Source organism: Hetaerina americana, unplaced genomic scaffold (genome assembly GCF_022747635.1).
Source record: "Hetaerina americana unplaced genomic scaffold, ioHetAmer1.1.p SCAF_38, whole genome shotgun sequence".
NCBI classification, from domain to species: Eukaryota; Metazoa; Arthropoda; class Insecta; order Odonata; family Calopterygidae; genus Hetaerina; species Hetaerina americana.
This window is the reverse complement of record NW_027286963.1, coordinates 2,299,756-2,320,645: the sequence shown is the minus strand read 5'-3', so window position 1 is coordinate 2,320,645 and position 20,890 is coordinate 2,299,756. Positions and strand designations below refer to the sequence as shown.

Here is a 20,890-nt window from a genome sequence, read left to right as displayed (position 1 = left end):
CCAAAGCTTTCTCCAGATTGGCAAAAGCAGTCTAGGTCAATAAATCTTTCTAAATCCTCTTATCTTAAATGAAAACAAGGAGTATCTTCTCTTGATCGTACACTCCAATTGATCCTGGGCTTAAACATTCGTTCACACCTTGTTTGGTAAATTATTCTTGCCATAATATCAATCGTATGAATCATCAGATTGTTTTAAAATTTTCATATTTTTCTGTCATTTTCTGTTCTAGAATTGGGGTGATGATCATATACTTCCTGTGAAGTCCATCAGCATTTATCCTCTCCTATTCACATCACATATTAGCTTGCATAGCTACGTCAAAATCTCATTTCTTGAATTTTTTTATTTGTTCTGTGACTATGCCATGTTTCTCCGCTTTGTTCTATGCCCTTTAGTCCTTTGCTACAGAATCTTTTTTAGTCCTTTGCTACAGTCTTCTTTTTCATCTTAGATTCATCATTGTCGACAGTATCTCTCACCTCTTCTTCCGGTATTCAAGTAGTATGCATTTCTATCCCATCATATATATGCTCCAATTTCTATTTTCCATATAGGCACTTTGTCTTATTCTTCCGTACAAGAATATCACCATTGGAATCTCGAATGCATTGATATTTGATCTCCTTAAACTGAAGTTTTACTGTTTCTCTATTCTTTTAGCTACTTCTAAATTTTCCACACAATGCTCTATGCTTCATCTCTTTGCATTGAGACTTTATCCTTTCTTCTCCTGACTTTTCTCACTTTTTGGTTTTCTCATTTCTTAACCTTTTATAATATATCTGCTCTTTCTTAGTCTGTGAGTTCTATTTTTGTTATCTTCTCTTTCTGTTGTTGGAGTTTTCTTCCTGTCTTCAAAAAAACAGGTTTCATTTCTTGGCATTATTTCCTCGGTAGACCCTGTTGTTAAATTTTCCATTTCCTTTCAGAAATCAAACTATGGTTCAGTTCGGAAAAAAAATACTTTGTTCTTCCATATATATTTTATTATTCGCGACTTAGGTTTTGACTGACCAAAGTCATTAGATGATGAATCCCTTCCACAAAGTGAGGCCTCAAACAATTCTATGGTTCAGTTTTCTTCAATCTGTGTAAATGCCATCAATGTCTTCATTCTCTCCCTTAGCTTCTTGAATTTGATATTCATTTCAGTGGCACAGAATTGTGGTTGCCGTTGATATCTGCCTTAGGATAGCTTTTATAATCCTCTATTTGATTCCTAAAATCTCTGTTTAACGAGTACCTCTTCAATTTGGTACCATTTTGCATGCATCTATTGATGTATAAACTTCTTTTTCTATTCATAGTGCAACCTTTAAAGTTAAGTATATTAAGTATAAGGAGGCAATGAAGATTAACCTGCAATTTAGTCACCTATTATAAATCATTCTGTGGATTGCTTTTCATTCAGATGTCTGCTTCAGACAATTGTACAGTTCTCCACTACAGTGTTTATGATAGTATCAAATGCTATAATATTCCTTCTGAACAATTAAGTTGATAGGTTTTCTTAAATATTCTTGTAGGAATGCTATTTATGTTCGGTGATGAATTTATCTTAGATTAATTATGCTGGATGTCTTTAAAAATATGATCGTTCTTAGTATTATCTCCATGAAGATTTGGTATTTCTGCCGCTCTATCCCAATTATTATTGACTTATTTAATGCTCACCTATCTCACTCTAGAAATAACAGTTCACCATCTTACACACAGCCCAATATTTATCACAATTCTTCTATTGTATAGTGCTTCTTACCTTGTCTCTCCAAAGAACTGTCTTGACTCTTAGTTTGTCTAATTTTGAAAGCATAAGTGTTCGATATTGATCCTTAAAACCTGGAGATGCAAGGATCAAAGTAAGTGATTTTTAACATTAGCAGTGATGCTCAGGTAAAAAATCTCTTTACGTAGATGTGTCCAAAACTTTGTGGTTCTAATGTGTCAGTTTCGTAGTTGTGAAACAAAATCTTGTGGATCAAAAGCATTGATCATTTGAAGTCACAGGTCATCCAGTGTAACTAAAGCATTGTTTTTCTTATAATATTTATACAGAAACGCATCAGATTAATTAAAAGCACATGTTGAAATAATATTTCATTCAATTTATTTCAAATGATTTCAAAGCAAAATTAAAAATGTGGAGATTAGCATTGTGAAGATTGAATTTCATTTTTAAGAAGTTAAAGAAGTTTTGATAATATGGTTGTTGACCAGTTAATTTTCAGATTTTTGAAGTATTTATTAGGGGATTTGAATGAAGAATATTTTATGAAGACTGTATTCAGGTTATTAAAAAAATTCATCTTGTCTGGATTATAATTGGTCAATGTTGAATAAATGCCTTATTGTTTTTTTGGCTAGGATTTCTTTGAATGGGCTGTCAGAATCTTGAGAATTAAAGTTTACCTTACAAGTGATCCAAAAAGGTCTAAGATCACCAATGAGGTCAACTGCATTGTCCACTTCAATTTTTGAAAATCTCATTCCTTCACAGAAGTGACTTGAGTGGTAGGATTTATTTCAGGAGAGGGTCTTTCACTAAGGGATCACAGGATGCAAAGATAACCCGCTAATTTATAAGTGAATGATGTAACATCACTTTGCCTGAATTGCTTATTACTATGCTGAGAGATTGGTGAAGCTTTATCAGTATGTATTTTGCCTTGAATGTCAGCTGCCAATCTGGAAAACGTGCTTTATCCTTCCATTTAGTTTAGGAGACAGTTTTAGCTGAGGTGTTGAATTCATTAGGGTGGAAGGATTGAGTTCTACACTTGTACTTTATACCCCCATTTTGATCAAGTTCAGTTCCTTGTAAAGGTATTCAAATTCAGAATTTCGTTAAATAAGAAGAATCAGAAAGGTAATTCTTCTTCATCTTTCTTGCATGGATGATCTGGAAGTATATTTTTTCAATGAAAACGAAGAAAAAGTGTGAAAAAATCCCATTTCCAGTGAAGGAAAGTACTTCTAGCAGCAAAGGTGACCAAATAATCATGTCTGACTGAAATTTTGGTCATCATGTTGATTTTATGGGGACAAAAACATCTCAGAATTACCAAGTAACAAATGCAGAAGATGGAAAGTCCTTTTCTATAGTACGGAGACCAACTATCAAATTTTCAGAATGAGATCTTTGTAGTAAAAATTTTGGTGATTTTAACCATGACTCTTAAACTCGAATGTAATGAATATAATTCAGAGTGAATGAATTTTAAAATCTTTGAGTAGAAGGCCAATGTAAATGATGATAATGAATGGATAAGAGTCTTCCTTTGAAATTGACCGCAGACAAATTATATCTCGGGGATAACATACTGGCTTCCCACCCAGAGGGCGCGGGTTCAAATCCCGGTGGCGGTGTTGACTATTTCAGAGGTATCCCGATCCCTGCTTGAGGTGCTTTGTGGAGGGCACTTTGAGTGAGTACGCCGTCCACCAGATAGGATGTTAAGCTCTGGACCCCTGGGCGCCTTTCGTAAAGAGTAGGCTAATGCCGACGCCGAGTTTCTCTCTCCACCCTTCATCCTTTCCTGTCCATTCCTAATGGCGCAAATGACCTCAGCTGTCAGTCGCCTCCCCTAAATACTACTACTACTACTACCAAATAATATCTCTTATTAAAAAAAGAAAGTGTTGGAGACGGGGTGTTGAAGTATCCCTCTAACTGTGTTGTTTCAAGTTGGCAACTGTGCCAGGAAATAGGGAAATTATCAGGAATTTGCTGTTTCTTCAGACATATGGGAAAAATTGCGAATAATCACTTAGTTACCTTGAAAAAGGAGTTCAAATGTGCAAATTGGGTATTCCCAATTAGAGCGATGTTCCATGCAGTTGCAATAATACCCATTTCTTGTTTGCTTTAGGCAATGGTGTGACCTTATCAAAAACTAAAATTACGGTTGTACTGACTTATGTATTACCCGTGGAAAAGTGATTATCCACATAAATATATAACTCTTGCGGGTCGCGGTAGCCCAGTGGGTAGAGCGTTGGACTACTGACCAGAGGGTCCCGGGTTCGATTCCTGGGCAAGGCACTCTGGGCACCTGCAGTTGCACCCAAGCTTAAGTGATTTTTTGGGAACCAGGTCTTCCTGGGAAACCATAACCGGCACAGGGAAAGGAACTGGCCCCCATACCCTGATGTGTGAATTTTTACATGCCATATAGGGCTTAGTACTGGGTGATCTCTACCATCAACTACTAATGCGACCTTCGGGTTGATCCCTGTGTTTATGGTTTTTTGATATAACTCTTAATCGAAAAATATGTGAGAGAAATAAAGGGAACATTCAAGTTTATCTCTGCGTATAATTTCGAAGTAGATGCACCTGTAGCATATATGTGGAAGGCTTAGCGTCACTTTGTTATATGCAAGTTTATGATTCTGTTACTATGTGACCACCTATCCAAAAAATCCCATGCTCCCTACAGTCTAACGCAAATGTTTTATCGTATCAATGAAACCCAATGCAAGCTGGTAGCTTGAAGCAAAAGTATTTGCATAAGGTTGGTAAATAAATTTGATATTGTCTTGGTTATGAACAGTTTTTAAAAATAATTTTGGTTGCCTAATGTCAAGTATTTGTATGTAAAGCCACATACTTTATAATGTTTAATGTATATCTTTTGTTTTATAGTTAGTACGAATTTTGACTTTGTTAAAAACAGCCTCTGAGGAATGAATTTTTCGCTAAGTGAAAAATTATTGGAGATAGTGTTAAAGTATCACAATTGTATGGTTACATTGCTGTTGAATTTTTCATGACATAAAATAAAATGAATGTAGGGAAAATAAAATTGCAGGCATTTTGGATGCATATCTCTTAATTTTTTTAATATTTTTTTTCTTTTTTATAATTTATTTTTTCTTTTTTGTAAATTTTTTTTTTCAATTTTAAACATTTTTTAATTATAAAATCTGTCACCCACTTTGTATCAAATGTTTGTGTGTTGGGTGACCACACTTTCTTATGTTGAATTCATACCTTTTATTATAAGTAGTTTATAGGAATTTTATACATTAATTTTGTATTGTTCTGTAGTAATTTTCGCTCTTTACTAGTTGTGAGATGTACAAATTTTAGGTGATTTCCTTAAATTGTCCGAGAAAATTAAGTTAAATTAAATTTTCCGAACATGCCCTATGCTTTGTGATTGAATTGGGATGACATTAGACTTTTTTTGACTTGTTTAGCAGGGCTTGCTGTGACAGTATCTCAGTACAGCATACCACCTCTTGCCTTTGATGGAGAAAAGGAAGCATTGTCATTACAGCCGCATTCCAGAGTTTGAGGCTGATAACTGTAATTCTGATAAAGACCATTTTGAAGAGTCGGAGTGCAGTCAGTTGTCAAGTAAGTACTTATTGCTCATTTTTCCTCATGTGCCTAGAAAATAATTAACCTATGTGCCATTTTCTTTTCAAATTTCAGTTATTAGCTTTGGTGAGTTACTTATTGATTTTTGGTGGTGGTATTACAAATATATAAAAATATATATAGTATGTATTTGTAATACCACCACCAATATAGAAAAAATATATAAATGTAATATAAGTCTGTGTACCACCACCTATATATATATATATGAATATATATATATATATATATATATATATATATATATATATATATATATATACAAATATTTCTATATATATATATATACAAATATTTCTATATATATATATACAAATATTTCTATATATATATATATATATATATATATATATATCTGTGTACCACCACCTATATAATGTATATTATATTCAAACACGAAAACCCACCAAATAGCTGACCCATATTCGTTCACGTGGATATAGATTTATGGAAAAGAAATAAAAACATAATAAAAGACAAACACAGGAGAGGTGGGGAAGGGAGAATTGAGCAGATTAAAAAGCATAAAAAAGTTTCGGTGACCAGAATTTGAACCACTGATCTTTTGACTTGCCTTTTGATTCCCTTAAACCACTTGAGCTATTGAGGAAATATAAATTACCCTAAAGATCTGCGGGTTTGTTTTGAAATGTGTTGCATTTATGTGTGCAGTGTACCTCTGCTGTTGGTTAAGGTTCATAGTGGATATATCTGTTACAGTGTAGTGTGAATTTTTTTTATTTTGTCTGGAAAATTTTTAAACTAGATCAATAGAAGATATACTACTCATCAACATCGTACTTATGGAAAACATATCAATGGTAGCATTGTTTAACTTGTGTATTGATTAATTAATTCTCTTATTGTTACTCCAATTCTTAGTAATCATATGTGACATTGATATCATCACTTTTTGTAAACTGTTCAATCATGAAAATGTTCCTGATGCATAGGAAAATTTGAATAATTTATCAGAGTTTTAGGCCCTTCTACATGTTATCCAATGAGGAAGTACTTGGTATGGTGGGCGACAGGTATGGGATGAGAATCAATATTAATAAAACAAAGGTTATACGATTTTCTAGAAAGAAAAAGGCCACGCTTGACATTAAAATAGGAGGGCAAAAACTGGAGCAGGTAGAACAGTTTACGTATCTCAGTAGTATTTTGGACCAACATGGTATAAGTAGTGGAGACGTAAAGAGAAGAATTGCGCTAGGCAAAGAGGCTTTCACAAGGAGGAGGGAGTTGATGACGGGGACGTTGAGTAAGGATGTTAAGAAAAGACTCGCTTAAAGAACTTTGATATGGAGCGTAGCTATGTACAGTGCGGAAACGTGGTCATTGAAGCAGGAGGATAGATGTAGACTGGAGGCTTTTGAAATGTGGTTGTGGAGAAGAATGGAGAAGGTGAAATGGACAGAGATGAAAACAAACGAGGAAGTACTTGGTATGGTGGGCGAAGAGAGGGGTTTGCTGGGAGCAATCCTATGTAGGCAGGAAAAGTGGCTGAAGGGGGTATTGACCGGCAGTGGGATGTTGAAGACTGTAATTGAGGGGAAAATGTTAGGCAAACGAGGAAAGGGAAGGAACAGGATAGGGATGTTGGACGGGATGAAGGGAGGAAGAAAGTGCTCAGAGCTGAAGAGGGACCTGATGTAGAGTAGGATGTTGGATTTTGAGTTTTGTTAGGAGTCAAAAAATATTTTATTTAGTAGCTTTGTCCATCCAAAAACCTACCTTAACCGGTAGGTTACCCAATAAAAAATGATAATATGTTATCCAAAGTATAATTTCAAGTTATCTTCCTTTGTTACAAACCCAACATACTGTTTTTATTCTCTTGGACTAAATTTTTGGATACCAAAGGACATTTACATACATCTGGGTCTCACTATATAAAAAAGTTTTCGTTTGTTGTCATTTTAATGAAATCATTTTTTTATGCTAGATAAAATTTTTCTGCATCTATTTTTGTATTACTGTGCCGATTATTGTGAAGACACTGCAATACCAAAATCAAATGATCATAATTTTTGGACTTAGGCTCAAGTATTTGGACCTGAAAGTTTATCGGAAGACAAAATGATTCAATTCTCTCTATGGAGAATTTAAAAAAAAAATTTCTTGAAATATTTCATGGAGATGTTAGCTTATTTCTTATCTGTGGCCATAACCATGTTAGTCAAGGCCTCATTAATGACTCAAACAGTCTTTTAACTTGTACCATATTACAATTTGATTAATGAAATTACTTAAAAATTACAAAAATATCATTGGTAGTAGCTTGAGTTTGCTTGTACTTGCTTGATGTAAGTGACTTGGACCTTAAAGGGTTGATAAATTGTTTCTGTTGAGAACATTAGGGCAGATTATAAGAATTTAAACTTTTTTTTATATCTTTTCTAGGTTGAAAGTGACCGTATCTCTCTCAATTTTAATAAAAATTATTTTATTCATGTGAAAAATTTACTAAGATTGACTATTAGGAAAAAAACACTAGTTTCAAGTCTAAGGATGTCAATTGCAAGTGTAAGGAATTGGTTGCTTACCGTTATCAAAACCAGCAAATAAAACGTAAGAATAACCTTGCCATTTTCAATGAAAGTCCTTCTTCTATCAAACCTTTTATGGCATTGGTGTGCTTTGGGTGTATTGGCCAAGTGAATTCTAACCTAAGTGTTCAGTTTACGTTTTGGATGTCTATACTGTAATGCTTATTCTGATGTTCCACATTGGGTTTTTAATTGACAGTAAACCCTAAGTGCTTATTTATTCCAATTTACTGACCTTTCGGGGAATTTTCAGATGACAGAACACTGGGTGAAAATGGCTGCAGGCAAAACTCTCAGTTGGGTCTTATGCAAACTCACCTAATAAAGAAAATTTCCCTGGGATTAATTTCTGAGGGCATTCTTTAGTTTCGTGTTCATTATATCGCGAGGTCTCCTTTCAAAAAATATTGAGAATTTGGAATTCTCGCGGGTTACGTAGATTTGATTTTCGATTTTTTTGTGCCATTATGTTGGTACTAATGTCTCTCAATTATGCCGAAATGGTTGGGCATTTTGAATGTTCCGTTAATTGTTGACAGCTGTTTTGTTTGGACGGCATTTTGGCTTGTCTTCGATTTTTGCCTGAAAATTTGTGTGAAAAACGAAATTAATAGCGGGAATGCATTCCGAATGTTGACTGTGGCATATGGAGAAGCTACCATGGACCGAAGCAACGTTTATCATTGGTACAAAATGTTGTCAGAGTAGAGGCCCCTTGTGCATTTCACTCTTTTATGATGTATTTACCCATTATTAAAATAATTACTAAGAAGCTCAAAGCTGAGTCGGTATATAAGAAATTTTAGTTTTTTTATTACAGTGGTAAATCCACAGGGTCTAGATGAACTGAGAAGGAAAAGTCACTGGAGAGGTCAACCATTTAAGTAGCAAGCGTTAAATATTTTGTCAGGCCATTTTAGATGAAATTCTGCATCTAAAATTTTACTACCTGCCATTAAATTAGGTTTTTAAGAGTATTTTACTCTGCTAAACTTTACCATGTACTGCTATACATGGTACCCTACAAGCCACTGCTAGTGTATGTGGCAGGGGGTCATTGCTTTGACTATTTTTGATACAAAATACTTCCCCCCCCCAGTGCATTCGGACTATGTTGTTCTTATCCCTTGACATTCGTGGGAAAAATGGAATCTTAAATATATCTGTTCTACACTTAATCTCTCTAATTTTATTTAACATGATCTCCCCTACTGTAGTACGATGGGGGTAATAATACTTTTTTAATAGCATCACGTTAGAGACATACTTCCAACGTGATAGGTTTTATCTGTATTTTAACCATGTCAGTGTAAACAGAATTTCTTTTCACTGCTATTTAAATGACACTTTTAATTTTATAATAGTCTTTAGTTGTATTGGAATATACATGAGACTCACTACTAGTTGTCAACGATGATTATTCAAATCAGTTTATGGGTGAAAATCACATCATATCTTAAATGGTCTATCCAACAATTTGGATAAAGCAAGTCCACCTCTACTAACCCAGATTACGAGTCCCTGAGTGCTTCGTAGTCTTGGGAACAAGGATGACCAGCTTAATAACATCGTATTTCCTTCAGCTAATGGTCCCATATGATTTTAGTAGTGTCCGGCAGGCAGCAGTAAATGAAATTGCTGAGAATCCACACATCAACTCGAACGTGTAGAGTTGTCTAATAGGCCTTTTTTTCAATTTTTGCTTGTTGAAAAACCATTCCTAGAAGAATGGATTCTAATGAGATCTTGAGGGCACCGTGTTTATTGGGTCTTGCTTTCCAAAAAACAGAATGAGAATCCTTGAGAATAGGCAACTATGGTGCCACCAGTGTGTCAGATGGTGGTGTATCCGCAGGGGCTAAGCGGAAGGAAAATCTCTGCTGGAAAATCGCATCGCCCTGTTCTTTCACTTTTCATAAGCGCCTAAACAAATAATTAATGGTGTCCTATTGTAATGCCTAACCATATCGTGGATTTGAAACCTTATTGTGGTTACTCTGGAACTTCATTGTTTATTTTTTTATTTTCGTAACTTTGTTGTGGTTCCTATGGAACTCCATTGTTTATTTTCGTAACTTTTATGTGGTATCTATGAAGTTTAATTGTTTACTTTCGTAACTACTTGTGGTTCCTATGAAACTCCATTGTTTATTTACGTAACTTTGTTGTGGTATCTATGAAATTTCATTGTTTATTTACGTACCTTTGTTGTGGTTGCTGTGCAACTTCATTGTTCATATTCGCAAAGTGCAAATAACGATCCAAAGAGTTGAAGAATAGCATTGGATTCCCCTGTGGCGTCTACGCTATTTATTTCATAATATCTGTGCCGTAATTGTTTTGTTTTGACAGCGCTAGTGTCCGTAAATTTATATTGAATTTCAAAAAGATGGTTTTTGTTTAAGTCACGTTAGCTTCTGTCAATGAATTATTATTACTGTGTAAGTAAAAATGTCCTGAAATTCAAACTTCTATTTTCATCCTCGAGGTTAATTGATAAAAAATATTAAATTTTTCCATTTAATCTGATGAAATATTTCTGTGGTGGCCTGCTAATTTTTGTTTTCCCAAGTTTTAAGTGATTTTCAAATCGACTTTAAAGCTGATATATCGTGATTTGCTTGTATTCTAGATACAGAGTCGACCTCAATTATATGCTTAAGTGAAAGAGAGTTTTCATTTTAATGTTAGCCAGGCGTTTTCATTGCTAAGTTTTAGAGAGATTTTCTAACCTTCGAATTGATTTGATGACCATTCAGTTGGTTTTGAGGTCATAGTGATAACCTTTGGAGCTGTAGGATTTAGTCACTGACTGGAGGATCCTGCAGTTTCTCTGGATATGTCAAGCTGTGACCTAGGTTATGGGATCCAGGATATCAAAACGTTATGGGAAACTGTAGTCTTTGCAGGGGATGGAAATCGTCCCTTAAACATACATTTTTGGCTTTCACTTGACGTTGGGTCTTGTGATATCCTATTATTGGACTGATCTTTCAGTTGAAGGTTATCATTGAAGTCATAACAAGTGTGTTGCCTAGCATTTAAGAAGTTGTGGAGTCTCTTTGCATTTACAGAAATGATAATATGGTTTTATACTGTGCTGAAAATTGTGTGTGCAATATGATGAATGTTATAAAGTTAATGCTTGAGTCCCATGCCGACGCCGGGTTTCTCTCCACTATCCTTTCCTGTCTATCCCCTAATGGCGCAAATGACCTTAGCTGTCGGTCGCCTCCCCTAAATACTACTGCTACTATTAAAGGAACTCAACCCATAGATTGGTTCGAAAGGTGAAAGCAGAGCTCACCTGATAATAAATCCAAACGGTGTGCGAAATTCACGCATCGCCAGGGTAACAAGAGAGGTCAGTTCCTGTGCCATCTGTGATTTACAAGAAAGATCTAGTGCCCGAAAAATCACTCCCAGTTTGAGTGAAGCCGAAGGTGCCCAGAGGCGTACTCCCGAATCGCACGCCGGCCCTCCGGTCAATAGGCCAGCTTGCTCTATGCACTGGACTATCGTATCCCATTGGAAATGTATGCAAAGTTAATTTTACCCCGTATTGGTTGTTGCCACTGATGGCATATTCTATCGGACTGGCTGGCGTGATATGCTTTGGGAATTAACGATCGTAATGGAATGATTGCTTGACTAATTATGGCCGTTTTCTATTTTCCCACGTCTCATCTATCTTCCCTTTGTCTATATCTCTCTCTGTATGCTGCATGTCCCTTTCACCGTAGTACTTCCACTAACCATCCAGCTAATCCACATCTTCTCCCTTCTCTCTCTCTCTCGTTCCTTCCTCAGGTATCCTCTATTAGCACCAGTTGTGTCGATGGGGTCGGTCTCGTCCCCGTAAAGTGTAGCGCTCAGCCATTAACCTTTGTTATCCGTGCGTTGATCTCTCCCCCAAGGCCTTCCCTCCCCCTGCCCGGTCTTAGGTAGACCCCTCGGTGGTTGGTGTGTGTCGCTTGGCCCGCCGTCCTTCTCTCTCTTTCTCTTTCTCCTTCTCCAAAGCCCGCCCCCACCATCATTCCCGGCCTCCTCTTCCGCCCCCCCGGCCCTCCTTGGCCCCCCACCGGCGAGGGATGTTGTGCGGGGAGTTGGCCCGCCCGCTGCCGCTCCTGAGCCTCCGCCTCGGCATCCTTCCGCCCCCTTGGGGTGCCGCCTCCGGGAGTCCCTTTTGCAACTTGGTCGCCCTCGTTGAGGGAATGGCAGCCCTTGCCGCGGCCGCCCCCAACAGCAGCGGACAGGAGGGTTGCCACGTGGGTGGTCTCACGCCCTCCAACCCCTCCGCGCTCGTCTTCGCCTCCTCCGACTGCCACCAGACACTCGGCGATGAGGACGAGGAAGACGTGCTGCTTGGTGAGTCGCTGGCGCCCTCCACCCTCTTCCCCACCTCCCTTGCCCACCCCCCTTCCCCGTAGAAGTACGATAAGTAAGTAGACATTGCCGATCTTGAAAATTTAAGTTCATCTCTTCACTCGTCGTTTTGGATGATTTGATTGGACATGAAACTAATTGTTGATCAGCTGATTTTTTCACATCCCTTCCTTACCTGTTAATTGTTCTTTACTCCATAAAAACCTACTTCAACATTCCTTTAACAATCAAAATGCTCTGCATCCACCTCTCCTGCCTCCCTTGGATTCCACCCAGCATCTCTCTCACCTCCCCCTTTGAGCCATGCCCAGTACGTCTTCGTTTGTTTTACTTTCCGTCCATTCACCTTTTTCGTCCTTCTCACTCAGATCTCAAAAGCCCGTTTCAATAATACAATATGGATTTTTTTCATGGCTCATCTATAGAAATAAAAGAGATTTTTTTTCTCTTGAAGTTGCCATGAGCGATATAGTTAGTTTTTGCTGCATGAAAGCTTTCACGTTTCATTTTTTTATCATATTTAACAAAGAGATGTGTTGGTGCTAAAAGGATTAATACGAATTAGAATAGGTTTCTCGTGGAAATATTTAATGTATATTTTGTAATTTTCATTACAGGTGTGTGTGTGTGTGGGTTGTTTGGTTTGCATAGCATTTACTGATTGCTCGTAATTATTAAGTCATGGTGTAATGTGGTCGTAATTTGGGAATGCATGCTAATTTATTGTATGTGTGTGTATCCATGGAAATATCCATGGAAAGCACCGTGATAACACACCTATTATTTTCATTTCCATGGTAATATCCATGGAAATGGAAATAATAGGTGTGTTATTACAGTGCTTTGGATGAATAATGCCTTCTTCCTCTTTCCACCTAAATATTAATTGTGTTTATGTGCGTCTGGATACATTTTGTTTCCAATGCTGTCGGTTTGCATACTAACATGTATTTTAATTTACTTCCCCGTTTGTCTGTATGCATGCAAATACATATATCACCAAATATGCTTTTGATTGAACGGCATAATACTCGAGTATCCTGAAGTTTCTTATGGGACTGTTTGTTGTTACGTAGTTCCAGCTTACGGGTAGAAAATTTAGAATTACGCTAAATTAGAATTAATTGTGATTACCCATGCGTCTTTAATTTTCTCAAAAGACAAGGTTAATTTAATTTTGAGTCGACTTCTCTATATAAGCAGTGAGATGAATATTATACATTTTTTTCGAAATCATAGGAGCGAACTATGACCACATTGGTTCCAATTGATGAGGTTCATTTTTTTAAGGCGTTATTTTAATGTTTCGTGGTGCATTTTCGTACTATAACGAGTAAATAGGATTTGTTTCCATTTATAAATGAGGTCTACTCTATTTAAACGTGCTTATGTCAAGTGAACGTATTGGGGCGTATTTTTTTCCCGGAACTTGGAAGCGATACTCATTGTAGGATTATATGGTAGTTAACGGAAAATTTGGATTTTATGGAGCGTAAAATGTTTCCTTTCGAAGTTTTCAACATTGACTCTAAAAAGCACTTTTATTAATTACAGGGTCGCACCCAAAAGTGGTAGGACTGATTTTTTTACAAGAATTTTATTGACGATATACTTACATCGACTTAATAATCTTCAAAGTATGCTCCTTGAGCTGCTACACACTTAGTATAACGTTGCTCCCATTCCCCGTACGCCCGCTGGAAATTTTCTTTGGGGATGCCGATGATGACCCTCGTCGAAGCCTCTTGAACGGCCTTTATCGAGTCAAAACGTCGTCCCTTGAGCTGTCTTTTCATCAGGGGGAAGAAGAAGAAGTCCGGTGGTGCCAGATCGGGAGAATAGGGCGGGTGCGGCAACGTGGCAACGCCGTATTTGGCCAGGAGCTGTCGGTCGACACTCAGAATTTTCGGCTTCATCTTGGCGCACACCTTGCGTATGGCCAAATCCTGTGAAATATTGCGTTGGACGTTGGATGCAGACAGACCCACTGGTCTGCAATTTCTTCACTGGTTAAGCGTCGGTCTGTGTTCAGCAGTGTCCTCACTCTGTCCACATTCGTGTCGGTTCTTGCCGTCGACGGCCGTCCGGAGCGATGGTCGTGTTCAACGAGCTCCCTACCCTCTTTAAACAACTTGTGCCATTCAAATACTGTGGAACGGCTTAAGGCAGTGTCCCCATAAGCCTGCTTGATCATATCGAGGGTCTCAGTTGCCGTCTTCCCAAGTTTCGCACAAAACTTCACGGAATAACGTTGCTCTAAATTCAGATTCATTTTGTTTTTCGACGCGAACAAAAAACTTGCCTCACTAAAAACGGTGTCTTCACTCAACGACTGCCCGGAGGCGACTGAGGTTGGTGTCGGTCTGTTGCTAAGACTTTACCCTGCCAGGCAGACCCCCCTCCACCGCTCCGTTCGCGCCAGAGAAAATCAGTCCTACCACTTTTGGGTGCGACCCTGTATATCTTGTCAGTAAATTCTAGTTGATAAGGTTACTTTTGGTCTTACTACGTATATGGTGTATAATTGTAGCGTACAAGTTTAGTATAAAAAATATCGGTAACAATTTTTTACTGACCTGTGCGATTCCGGTCGTATTGCCATTGATAACATGACAGTGCCCACCGTTATCACTGAAAATTTGGCGTTGCGAAAGATCTAAACTTAACTCGGCCCGAAGGTCTTCTTTTGACGTACGACCAAGAGCAGAGTCTGCTAGCAAAATGCCTTTTGCGACGGCATCGCGACGATTCCCCAACCTCCTTATAGTCCCGACTTGGCACCAGCACACTCATTGCCAAAAGTTAAATCCCTCCATCAAAGGATGCCACAATTGAACCCTAAAGTGCCGTCAAAGAAGCTTGCTCGCGTACCCTTGAGGAAATTCCGGAATCCACCCATCAGGTATCCTTCGAGTTGTGAAAAAGGCGTTGGCAAAGGGGCGTTTTGATTCTCAAGGGATTTACTTTGAAGAATTTTGAGATGTTGTCGCAATATCTGATATAAAGCTCCTTTTCCGAATATTTTCCCGATACATTTTATACAAACCATGTATGTGTATTGCAAAAAACCTAACAGTTATCAATTCGATTGATAGTTGTTCCGCCGTTCTCCTGCATTCCTGATAGTTCTTCGACTACTTATAATTTCTTTAATGTTCCAAATTGCTCCATATTTTCTTTTCTAGGCTTTCGTTTTTAATGAATGAGTCTCTCAATTTTAATATTAATCCAGCGCAGTTCCGTTCACGATTGGAGTTTCACTGGAATTCCTCTCCAACTGAACTCATTCTCGCCTCTATTTCGTCCATTTCATTCGGTAATCACCACCCTCATATCCTTTTAAGATGGCAGTTTTTCGTTTCGTAGCCCCTTATACGTCCTCGTTTCTCGAGACCGGAAATATCTCACCTTCCTACGCGATGATCCTCACGCGGGCCATCATTCCGTCTTAAGATGCGAGTTCTCGCCAAGGAAAGAAAGCTAGCAGTCATTCAGGGTAACATTCACGAAGGAGGCTTAATGGTTAGTTGGATCTTTTTTTCGACACAGATAAAACTTCTTTTCCGGGAAGAAATATCCATTACCTTCCCGGCGTTCCTATGGTGACCTATTGGATTTTTTAAGAACGCAGCTGAACTTATAGCAACGGCAATAATCATCACACAGTCCGGTAACCAAGTAACTAGATGTACCAGTATTTGAAAAAGAGTTCGAATTCTAGCTTCGTTTTTAAAGTATTGGTATTTTTGTTAGGAATCCAACGACACAGTTCTTTAAGTACCTGGTTTGGGAGAGTTTTTTAGCTGGGTGACACATTATTGAATCTTATTTTTTGAGGTAACGATCTAAAAATTATAAATGATGGATCGTTCCAGTAGGTGGACAGTGGTACGGAGGTGCCGCCATTGGCCTACTAATACCTAGGACGGGAGCTCCAGGTATATTTATCGATTGCCACGTCCCGTTAGTTTTATCAATATCTGTTGATGCTAATGTTAATATGGTCTTTACTTTGTGGAAAACGTGACCGTTAGATCCGTCGGTACATATAGGCAATGTGTTGTTACGTGACACCGTTACCCTGTGCGAGAATCGAACCTGAATCCTTGGCAGAGTGGGGGGGGGGGTGGCGCGTCGTGCCATTCACCCCCTTGACTCTTCCGCCGTTGGTGATGGGGTGGAGTAGGGTTGTTTCTTGTGCCGCGACCATCACGAGTGCCTTTCCCACCCTCCTATCCTCAAACTTAACCCCTCCACTTTTCGTTATTTGTTTCGTGAAACACTTCCGGAACTTTTCCGCGAAAAATTCAATTTTCGTGCTTTTCCTCCCGCCTTATTCTCCTCTCTCCGACATCCGCCCACGTCCCTCCCACACGCCCCCTCCCCCCATCCCCCAATTCTCCCTCTTAAAAAGTATCGCGTCGGACTTTTTTAAGCACGCGCGTTCGTCATTCTCGTCGTGGCGGCGGCCGGCTTACGTCTCGTTTCAACAGGGTTATTCCGTCCGCGCGCCGAGTGCGATGGGTGGTGGGAAGGGATGGGGGGGTTAGGCGGTGGTGTTTCTTCTCTCTCTCTCTCCCCCTTTACGTTCTTCCACATCCCGCGCACCCCCTCGTCCGTGTTGGTGTCAGCCGGTCGAAACTCTCTCTCCGCGCGCGTCTGGAGGGAATAGGGGAGAGGAAGGGAGGAGATGTGGGCGGTGGTTTCGAAGCAATCGTGACGCGGGAGAATGCGGAGGGAACGGGGGAGAGAGAGAGAGAGAGAGTAAGACAGGGGTGGTTTTGGGTGGGGTAGAGTATTAAACCGTGCAAAGGGGTGTTGGTGGTGAGGGGTACATTACGAAGTCATCACGTTGCAGAGCGCCCTTCCCTTGGAGCGGTAGCATTGACGGCGTGTGCGAATCCGTTCTTTTTAAATCTCGTGTGTACTTTTGTATTTTTTTCTCTTTCTTTCTCTCCCGTTCTAATGCGAAGATGAGTCGACAGACTCCACGTGTCTCACGAAGGGGTGGGTGGGGTTGGAGGAGGATAGAGGGGGGTGGGGGTTGGTGGGAGGAGAGGGAGGGAAAAGAGAGAAGAGAGAACCGGTCGAGTGGTGGTGGTGGTTGATCGATCTCTCAGTCTCCTCCGCTGACCGCTCTCTTTCACCATCCCCCACGGATGAAAAAACGATGAGTTCTGATTGGAGCGCGAGGCATCGGACTTGTGTGCTTCTCGGCACCCTTGTTGTTCTCCCCCCTCTTCCCCCTGCCCCCCCTCCCTCCAACACACCGCGTCAGTCTTTCCTTCCCCCTTTTGTCTCCTTCTCTGCCACTGACACGGGAAACTGGGAGCACTCGGTGGTTTTCCGTTCTTCCGGAAGACTCGGGGAAATGTTCGTGGGCATTCGAGTGAAATGGGTTCTGGTAGACATTTTTTTGTGTTTTTTTTCAGGTGGAGTATCGCTCCCTTTTTCGTAATTTTGAACTGGATGATGATGGTTCGCATAAAAAATCATCAGCTTTGGTGGAGATCCTCATTGGAATGACTGAGGTGATTTGTGTGAAACTGTTTTTTTTTATTCCCTTCCCTGCTCTGTGTGTATTTTTTTTAAAAATTGTAATGAAAAAACGAAATATAGCAATTCCAAAATCATTTATTGTGGAATTCGATACTTTCTACAACCATGGTTTCACCATTTTCTGGCATCATCTGATGAATGTACACTAACAAATGGGGTGTATAGACACTTTAAGGAACGGTTTGTCCTCCTATTACTCGACCAATGGTCGTGGAGAGTGCATATTAATTGTGGAATTGCTATTTTTAATTTTCCATGTACGAGCGTTATTTGGTTTTCTTGATAAATGATTCGGCAGCGTTGATCGACAGCTTAATCAACTCATGACAACTCAATGGAGTAGTATAACAAAGAGGAAATTTAGACGGCGTAGTAAAATGGAATTAATTAAAGGTGATGTATGATGTTTCTGTATGATGTTCATTTTCACTTATTTGTTCGGTTTAATTTTTATTAGTGGCCACAATGAGGTACACTTTTCGATAGTGTTCCTCGACTCCAACAGTGGTCTAGAAATGATATTATTGTTCTTTCGGGCGATCTTTAGGCTTTCACGTTGAGTGATGGCTGGTATAAACACTTCATTTGACTCTTAAGGCTTTTAGCATTTAATTAATTTCCCATTAGACCTTCTATTTATCTTCCCACACTCGAATTTTCTGGTTTATAGACTGAAATTTGGTAAACTACCAATGACAATCTCCTCCGACGATGTCTATAGTTCTCGACCGAAAATGGTTTCATTAAGAAGTTTAAATAGAATGTTAAGCGATTAATGATTGTATTGTAAGTTTGTCGAAGCTCGGAGGAACTGCGTGGTTATGTTCTGGCCGGAAAAGTATCCGAAAAAATAAGTGTTTCTCAAAATTTTCTTAATCACCATAGAGAGATGGAGGGTTGAGTAAAATTTCATCACCGACCTGCTCGAATTCCATTTGCAATTAGTCTTTGTTGGTGGTTTGTGAAATAAAACAAATTATTTTGATTAAACATTAAAAGACTCACCTATAGTTCTGACCTCCCGTTTTGTCAGTACGTCTCGTAGTACGGACAAAAACATTTTTTCATTCGACCTTGTCAAGCGTAACGTGTTGGAACTGGATTGTGTGATTGAAGAGAAAGATTTGCTCTACACAATTGTTTATAATTGAGATAGCAATGCGTCTTATTAATATGGCAATGCCTGGGCGTCTCATTATCAGGAATCTTCTTAAGTTTTGGATTACGACAACATGTGTTTTAGAACGTGCGTATTGAATTATGCAAGGTTTGTACAAAAATAAAAAGATGAGAATGGTCTTTCTATGCGCGAACTGCTGAATGGATCACTATCAGTTAGGGTGTCGCCTTCTAGCGGCGTCTGTGAGAATTAAAATACGGCCATGCTCGTGGCCGTTTCTCTACATGTCTCCGCACAACAGCGATTCTTGTTTGAGCTTGCCCTTGCTTGCTGTACACATTAATGTGTCGGTGAGAATGAAGGTATTACAGAATCAGCGCGTGTGCAATAAATTTTGTTTCAGCCTTATAAATTGTGAGTGGACAGTCTTATGTATTTTTTAATTTATTAAATAAGTCCACCGGAAAATCGTAGGGAAGTGGGGGAATTTCTCGATGGTAAGATATCGGACACCCCGTCTCCGTTTCCGCCCTCCAGGCCGTACCGTGAGGGATTGCACCCCAGACCGTCCACCCTCCTAGCTATCTCCCCGCCCCATCACGTTTCAAAGCCCCCTCTACTCCCGCGAACTCACCCTCCCCGACCAGTAGTCTCCCCCCCCCCACCCCACAGTTCCCTTCCTTCCCCCCCACCTCCCCACCCACCTCCCACCACCTCCTGCACCACCCCATTCCTACCCCCTCGAGCGACTGGCCACATGCAGGCGCACTTCTCAAAAAGGCCCACGCCTTCCCTCCCTCATATCCCCGCCCCACCCATCCCCGGTCCTCCGTCTTACATAAGAGCGAACCCCGTGGTAAAGGGGGCGTGGTGGTGCGACTGAGGATGGGAGGGGTTGGGGATGAAAAAAATGAAAAGGGCTTCAACCGATCGCCATGGACGACGCTCCCGTCGTCTCGGGAAGAAAAAAAAACATCCTTTCCTCCTCCTCCTATCCAAACCCTCATCCCCCTTCCTCCTTTTCCGAGCTCTGCCCTCTTCTCTCTCTCTCTCTGAAGCCCTCCTCCCATCTCCCTCTACTCCCCCTCTCTCTCTCTCTGCCTCTCATGTTCCTCCTTTCCGTCGAATCTCCCTCTTCCCCTCCCCACCCCCTAAACCCGCCCTCACCGCCTAGAACCGATCGGAAAGTGCTGCCACCTTGCCGGGATGAGAGCGGAGGAGAGCGATGGAGGTGGCCCTCTTGAGGGTGGAGATATGAGCGGTGAGGGTAGGAGGAGGAGGAGGGGCGCCTTTGAGGGCGGTGGTTGAGGAGGGGAGAGGCCGCGGACCAGAGGAAGATCCGTGCTGCACATGTGCCCGTGTCTTTGTGCATTCACCCAAAAACGTTTACCAATAAACGTTTGTAATAACACTATGTGTGTATATATATATATATATATATATATATATATATATATATATATATATATATATATATATATATATACCCATATTATATCTTCAAAAAAGATCGCTCTTCGGCGACGCACAAAAATATAAAAACATTCAAGCCCAAGCATGTTGACGGCATTCACAGGCATTCAGATGAAGACGGCCGTGCCTTTTTTTTCTTTGTGTTTCTATGTTTAAATATCTTAATCAATGATTTTATACATATATATATCTATATATATATTATATATATATATATATATATATATATATATATATATATATATATATATATATATATATATATATATATATATAATTGTGTACACACAAACACGCACAAATATTTCTACATACACGCGGGTGTGTGTGTCTATATATATATATATATATATATATATATATATATATATATATATATATACATATATATATATATAGATATATAAA

At 39.4% G+C, this 20,890-nt stretch overlaps 1 protein-coding gene across 5 annotated transcripts in view; it reads left to right on the top strand.

The window, feature by feature from the left end:
- Positions 1–20,890, top strand: part of LOC139691587 (amyloid beta precursor protein binding family B member 2-like) — a 400,834-nt gene that overhangs the window by 5,534 nt on the left and 374,410 nt on the right. For 3 of the 5 annotated variants that reach the window (XM_071589482.1, XM_071589480.1, XM_071589481.1), the window contains exons 1-2: positions 5,256–5,365; positions 11,755–12,312. In XM_071589482.1, the coding sequence (XP_071445583.1) occupies positions 12,036–12,312 (277 nt within the window). In that variant the 5' untranslated portion in view covers positions 5,256–5,365; positions 11,755–12,035. Of the gene's footprint in view, positions 1–5,205; positions 5,366–11,754; positions 12,313–20,890 lie in introns of those variants that run through there. The other 2 variants (XM_071589484.1, XM_071589483.1) reach the window with 2 other exon arrangements.